Source organism: Fopius arisanus, unplaced genomic scaffold (assembly GCF_000806365.1).
Source record: "Fopius arisanus strain USDA-PBARC FA_bdor unplaced genomic scaffold, ASM80636v1 scaffold00009, whole genome shotgun sequence".
In the NCBI taxonomy this organism is placed as follows: Eukaryota; Metazoa; Arthropoda; class Insecta; order Hymenoptera; family Braconidae; genus Fopius; species Fopius arisanus.
Window position 1 is genome coordinate 822,088 of NW_011887748.1, and position 7,807 is coordinate 829,894.

At 39.2% G+C, this 7,807-nt stretch overlaps 1 protein-coding gene across 3 annotated transcripts in view; it reads left to right on the forward strand.

The window, feature by feature from the left end:
* Positions 1-7,807, forward strand: part of LOC105274058 (protein bric-a-brac 1) — a 208,786-nt gene that overhangs the window by 86,030 nt on the left and 114,949 nt on the right. For 2 of the 3 annotated variants that reach the window (XM_011316870.1, XM_011316872.1), the window contains exon 8: positions 4,305-5,427. In XM_011316870.1, coding sequence (XP_011315172.1) covers positions 4,450-5,427 — 978 coding nt within the window. In that variant the 5' untranslated portion in view covers positions 4,305-4,449. Of the gene's footprint in view, positions 1-3,837; positions 4,223-4,304; positions 5,428-7,807 lie in introns of those variants that run through there. The other variant, XM_011316871.1, reaches the window with a different exon arrangement.

Here is a 7,807-nt window from a genome sequence, read left to right on the forward strand (position 1 = left end):
CTCGTACCTATCCTCATGTATCCAACGTTAACCTAACCCCCTTTACTCCCTTTACCTGCTTTATCCCCTTATCACCCCCTTTTCCTCCTTTCTACTCGTCCACCCCCCGTCCACCCCCCGTCCACCCCCTCTTCATCCCTCCGAATTGCCACTCTGGGCGATGTGAATTCCGTGAACTAATAACTATTCCTCGATTCATCGATATCGAGTACATACATGTACCTCAGAATTGATAGGGGTAATTGTTATTGTTATTGTTATTATTATTATTTTGAAAACAAAGTGAATGGACAGGGAGAGAAATTAATTATGGTAATGGTTTCATTGGGGAGGTCAGGGTTTTGGTATTGATGGAGTCAGAATTTTTTTTAGATGCGAGTGAAAATTTTTGGAATTGTTTTGACCATCGGGGAGGGGTGGAAAAATTGATAGGGGTAGCAGAGAAAAAACGAATTGATGATTTTATTTCTGGATTCAATTTACAAGTTGCAATTAGCATTAACTTGATGAAATATCGAAAAATAATTTGCATAAATTTTATATATCTCGCAGGAATTTTTTTAATTGGCCTGGATTGACTTTTTATAAATAATTTTTTTGTTCACGGGATAAATTGTTGATCAGTCCATTATGGACTTTTAGAATTTTTGAAAAATCGGCGTAGGGGGGACTAAATAAATAACCAGGTCGAGCTTTCTTTCTGCTTTTTCGTGGTAAATAATGTTTAATGAAAAAAGTTTTATTTTTAGCCATTGGGATGTACATTGAAGCGTAATAGAAGAGTCAAATAGAGCGAGAGGGATAAATATTTTATGTCGGGGAATTTCATTCGTGAATAGTTAATGGTCTCGTCCTCGTTCTCCAGTCTCTTACCCCCTCGGGTTGTCTAGACTCTATATACATTTTCAAATATTATTCTCATTGTTGATTGGTAAAAATAGGGCGAGGGTAAAAAATTTTTAATGCCCCCCCAACCTCCTCCCCTCCCTCTCTTCTATTTTTAGTTATTAATTTTGGGCGAGGGTGGGGATGGGTGAAGGGGTGGGATATTATTGCGGGATTATTGAGACTTCAAACGAGGCGTCGAGAATTATTTTTGGGATATTTTGGGATTCGTCTACTATACTTTTGATTTACCGTCGAAATAACTCGGTGTTCTAATTAAGAGGGCAGAGGGTGTATGCGACGTGACAAGACACTTGCATATTTCTTAAACGTCAACTCTTCACACGAGAATAGAAATCTTTCACCCATCGCTTCACGGTTTAATTAATCAACTCTCGACAATTATAACGGGTTAAAGTAATTAACGGTGGAATCATTCATATTGCTTCGTCTGACGGTGAAAATTCGGCACTCGGCGTCTGCATCCTGATGGCTGATCATTGCATATCATTCAAATCGCGGGAATTATTGAAATGTTTATTACCCGAGAGGATTTATTGAAGTCAGACGGAATAACTCAAGAATACACCGCAAGAACAATTAATAAATTCCTTAATTAGTGAATTACTATCTAAACTATTCCATTTTTCGTTATTTTGGAGATTTGATTATTCTATTAAATTCGTTTGCAGAATATTTCGCGGATTAATTACTGCTATTATTTATGTTTAATTCAATTAATTGGAGTTTTAGTTATTTATTTTGGAGGGCTTTTTTGAGAGTAAGAAATATTTTCTCGCGGTACACATGATGACGTTTTTCTAAACGCGGAAAATCCCGGATTTCGGAAAAATCGCAAATTTATTCCTCTTTTAGTCGTATTTTTTCATTCTAACTCGCCGCAAAATCCAGAAAAAGTACTGGTCCTATTTCAGTTTCTCCTCCGTGAAATCCCCCACCCAATTGAACTGCAGTTACCTACCATTTTCAGTACACTGCAATTTTCGTATGCAATGCAAAAGCCGATGAAAATTTATTGCCGCACGGACGGGGAGAAAAATAATTTCCAAAAAAAGGGAAAAACGCAAAAACTGTTGGATCGATTGGGAACGATTTGCGTGTATTAGATATTTTATTACGATTCGCATATTTGATCCGTTCGGCTGAAGGAAATCACTTTTTTCAGCCATCGGGCATTTTCACGAAGTTTTTTCATCGAGAATTGATTGATACAAAAAAATGGTTTATTTGAATTAAAAAAAAAAGACATTCAAATAAAACAAATCCTCCATCATACTCGTTAAATAAACAATTCATTGAATTCAAATCGATTATTTTTCGTGTGAAAATCGTTTTTACAACATTAATTACATAGACAGTCGTAGATTAGATAAAAATACATAATATCAATTAATTCCCTTAATTCCCCCATGCAATACAAAAAAATTAATTCTCTCTAATTTTCTTGGGAAATTTCCATTCAAGATATTTTCCAAAATATTTATCTAAACCTCAATTTTTTCAATTCCTAAGGGATTATCGGGAATTTTTCGGTGAATCGGTAATAATCGAGAACTCTATATTAATATATTGGGCGAATGCAATTTCTTGGTTGGTATTAACGTTCGTTTGATCCCGAGCGTTTGAAATTTTCTCGTCTATTGAATCACCATGTAGAAATTCGCTATTACCCGGAGTCTTGGTCTAATAGCTAGTTTTGGTGGAAGGAGTAGGAGGACACAAGGAAGGGAAGAATGAGGAACGGTTGGGTCCGTTGAAAATGGTTTTGAGTCCTCGCCCAGTCGTTGGACCCGACCTCCCGAATAGACCCGAAGGGGAGGGCAACTACGATCGCCTCTTTGTACCTTAAATTTCATTATCGTTGCTATCTTTGTACTCCGGTACCGTAATATAATGCTGTTATCGTTGAGGCATCCCCGACTGAATAACGTCACTATAACATTTCAGTTTCTGCATATACGGCGGGTCAGATATTGCATTATATTCCCGAAAATTTATAAATTGCATATTCAATCCATTTTTATGTTGTCAATTGCCCGCAATTCTCCATAAAATCAGTGAGTACTCGGAAGGGGAATAAATCTGTGGTCATTCAATTTTTATATTAAATTCGTTTGAAATCTAGGGAATCCAAAATTATTTAGTATATTCTAGGATTTATTTATTATAGTCAGGTAATTGTCGAGGGAAACCTGAAGTTTTTGTGTTTTTCACTGCATCAGGAAAATTTTCCAATTGTTTGCGGGAATTTTAAGACAATGTCTAACGATTCCAATTAATTAATCATTGCAATCATAAAATATTATAAATTCATCCAGTTGTCATTCGAATATCAGCTGACGAAGCCTAAAATAAATAATCTAGCGCACGCCCGAAAAACTCAAAAATTTCCTCATCAAAAATTCCCCAAAAATTGCACACCAAATCCCCAAAAAATAGCTCCTTCCCCGAAAATTTTCATTTTCAAAATTCCCCAGGACGATGAGCCCGAGAAATAAATTTCCCCGAGTCATCCCCTAAAAAATAAAAATCCGCGGTCAAAACCAAAATCCCCCAGTTTCCCGGTGCAAAAAAATTTGCGTTAAAAATCAAAACATCTCGTTACGGACGTAAAAAACCCTGAAAATGGCAAATTTTCCAACATATTAATTTCTTGGCGTCGGCAATAGGCGTCTGGGGGCGGTGTCTTTGGAAGGCGGGGCCTCCCCTCATGGGGTTTCCTACACGGTGGGGGTAAACCGTCAACTAATTTCTCTGTCCCTCTCCCTCTCACATATCACTGCTTATCAGGCGCGCGCGCCTTTCTATCCCCTCCCTCTCCCACTTCTACCTCTTTCTCCCTCTACCTCTCCGCCGCTGTTGCCCCCACCCCGACGATTCTCGATATCCCGAGAAACCACGCGCGCGGTACCTCTCAGTCGCGACGCGCCCGTCACGCGCTGCACATCGGTGCTGCACGTCGCTTTCGTGTTCGGTTTGATAAACAATATTTTTCCCATTCCATTAACCTTTCTTTACCCAGTCGTCATTTATACACAAATTTACAACAAATAATCCTCGATATAAATGACCAACGATGATACGAGGGTCATTTGTTTTGGTGTAATAGTTTAAAAAATCGGTATCAATCGGTGTTAAATAAACTCCAAGGTGACTTAGGTGTTGTTTATTATTACAAATTGCGTATCAGAGACAAGTGAAACTGTTTGTTCGATAAACATTGAATGGTGTGTTGAGTGGTGTGGTATGACAATGTCACGTGTTACAGTAGCTATTGAACTCTCAGTTGGTTGATCTGAGATTATTATCTGTAGAGGTATTAAAATTTGTAATTGTCAATTATGAACTATTATGGTGAGTCAATGTACATCGGGAATATTGGACATTTGTGTTTGCAGATGAGCGAGTCACAGTGGTGAGTCACAAGTGGGTGGTGTTTGTGTTTAGAGGCCTCGAGAGAGAGACTAGAGAGAGAGAGACTATTAATTATTTAAAGGAGATTAAAATAAAATTGCAAAAACGGAGGAATCGGAGGAATTCAAGATGACGCAGCAGAGCGGGGCGGGTTCACCCCAGCAATTCTGTTTGCGATGGAACAATTATCAGACAAATCTCACTAATGTCTTTGATCAATTGCTCCAGAGTGAGTCATTTGTCGATGTAACACTGGCTTGCGACGGTCACTCAGTGAAAGCCCACAAGATGGTACTATCAGCTTGTTCACCCTATTTTCAGGCACTCTTCTTTGAAAATCCGTGTACCCATCCAATAGTCATAATGAAGGACATCAAGTGGCCAGAGTTGAAGGCAGCTGTTGAGTTCATGTACAAGGGCGAGATAAATGTCTCTCAAGAGCAGATTGGACCGTTGCTTAAAGTGGCTGAATGCCTCAAGATCAGAGGACTTGCGGATGTCAATAGTGAGCAAGAGCTTGTGTCAAGACCTAGTATGCTTGACAATTTAGCATCACTTGGTAGTGGTTCACAAAGTCGTAAAAAGCGTCGTCGTGCATCGGGTGATCGTTCACCAAGTGTTAACAGTCCTGATCAAAATTCCTGCATTATAGATGATCAGGAGGTGATCGGTTTGCCAGATGTTCACAATCTCGTGGCATCGTCTACACCGAGATCCATCGGCTCACCATCCTCAGCCCCAAGTATCTCAGTTACACCTCAAATTAATCTTCAGGAGCTTCCTGTATCGTTGCCATTGCCACCACCACAATCACAATCCAATCAGAGCGCTCACTCTGTTGGTCACCACGTGACAAGCCACGTGACAAGTGCTGGACATCCTAGTGTCAATCATCTTGGACAGCATGTGCAGGGTTTGACGGTGCAGCAGCATCAGGCACAGGCACAGCAAGCAGCTGTTGCACAGCATCAGGCGCAGCATCAGGCACAGCAGCAAGCTGCAGCAGCTGTTCAGCATCATCAACAGGCGGTCGGTAATCAGTCGACGCCAGTCGATGATCTCGAGATCAAGCCGGGGATTGCTGAGATGATTCGGGAGGAGGAAAGGGTGAGTCCGATAATTATTTCAATATTTTGGTGGTGGATCTTGCGAATGAATCGGATTAAAGATTTCGAGTCTTCAGGAACCATTCACTTCAGGATTTATAAATCCTGAAGTTGTTCTAGATTAAGAATATCATTTCAAGGTAGTTGTTATCAATATCAATTAGTGGAACGTGATGTCAATACCATTGGAGTAAAATAGTTATTTATCTGCGACTAGTCACTAGTGACTTCCTGAAAATAAGAAATCTTTTATCTGAAAATCTATCGATCAGGCAGCAGGCATTAAAAGGCAGGTGTACAACTGACTGTTGCGATCTGCATACGTTGAGGCGACACAATGCATCAACACATATGCACAACGCGAAATGAACGAATGGGAAATAGAAAGAATGTGCGTTGCGGGGGTTGGGTAAGGGGTAGCAGAAAAATTCAATCTTCCCTCGTATTATACTTTTTGGCAATAACGCCAGTGTATCGTTCGTCTGTCTGTCTTTCTCCATGTCCAGGGAATTCAGAGACGTGATACTGGGGAGAATCGGACTAGGGGAAAACAAGAGACATCTCATGCTTGGGGAGGGGGATGAAATGTCGGATTGGGGGGGTGGAAATAACGGGGAAAGAAAGGGTTGGAGAACAGTAAATTCTCAATCGGTGTAACCGAGCAGGCCATCTATCCTCGCGCAGGATGTGACTACATATTTCCTTCGTTTCGTTTAAATTAGTTCTTTCTCTTGATTTTGCTGGTGATTTTTTTTTTCTGTTTTTTTTTTTCAAATCTATGGAATATATCGGTGATATGTTGGAGCGTATGTCGGGGAAAATTCAGAAGTTCAGTCTTATCGCGAGCGCAATGAGTCAAAAGTTCAGGGGAAATGGGATGAGGGATGCGGGTAGATTGAAGTCGCGATCAATTCATGTTCACTTATTTTTTATTCCCAGAATTTTATTTTCTATGGTTATTAAATTCCAACGAATTCGCAAAGAATTCTTGAAGAACTCGGGGAAAAATATTTTTGCACACGTTCAGATTTTTGCAATAACAATTTATCGAAGATTCATTTTTTAATCTGCAACAGTTAAAAAATGTTTATAATTACTTTTAATTATGAATATTTAAAAATTAAATACTCGGAAGTGGAATTTTTTTTCTCTTTGGAGGATTTTTAGGGAGATGTCGAAAAGTTGAAAATATTTCTACTTCTATTTTAAATTGGTTATTCCTGAATTTGGGAGGCTATTCTTTCGGTGAAAGGTAAACTGAAATGTCCCGAAGGACTTTACGAAATTACTACCCTCGCTGATCTTTTTTATTATCCACCTTTCCGCTATTTTCTGGTTGTGATGATCACCTCCACTTTCTCGACTAATTTTTTCTTTTTTTACTGGAATTACAAGGAATTCCGGCCTATTTTGGCGAACGCAACGTAATAGTTTAAATATTTCGAAAATTGGTGGTACCGGGAAGACTTTAACTGTCGGGTGAAATTCCCGCTATAAAAATGAGTCAGAGGAATGAAATTTGTTTGATGAAATAATACACGAGTTTTATCGATTAATTTTGCTGAATTTTTCAAGGACGAGAGCCTCGATAAATCATTATTTCACTCCTCTCGACCCACTTTTATGCCTCGTAGATTTTCGAGTGCTAGAATTGACGCGTGTACCTCATAAAAAAAACTCTTTGAAAGTAGAAAAAAATGGAGAAAAATTTCTCCGTTATCTCGCGAGTGTCTCGAACGTGCTAATTCGTCGAGAGTTATTTAATTGCATTCGTCTGGGATGTGCCCGTTAAATGTATATAATTTGAATTTACATTAAAATCGGTAAATATGATGAATAACGTTTGGAATACGAATAAAGAGCGTCTGGAGGGGACATTAACTTTATTGAATACCGAATGGACATAAAAATTATGCCGACGGATCATACATATATATATATGTATTAATTCCTTTATTTATTATCGTATTCGCGATATTTCTAGTCCGTTTGAAAGACTCGCGCGTCAAAAAAAATTAACAGCTGATTACCCTGAATTATTATTTTCCGATAAAATTTTAATTAATCCTCTTATTAAATAATCATGAAAATTTGTCTGGAGAAATCATTAAGCTGATTAATCAATAGATAATGACACGTCAATACGTATTGTTGAAAATTTATCCCGGCAACTATGAAATCGATCGATTTAATGCTTCCGCGAGCGGCAACTCGATACCCGAAGGGAATTGGTCGAGGTCACTTAGTGAGTCTTCGGTACCCCGACAGCACCCGATCCCTCTTACCAATCGCCATGAGGGGAGTTGGGGGGGTGGGTGGGTGGTTGAAGTGGGTGGCGAGGGGTGAGAGGGAGCGGCCAAACGCGATAAAAGATGCAAAAC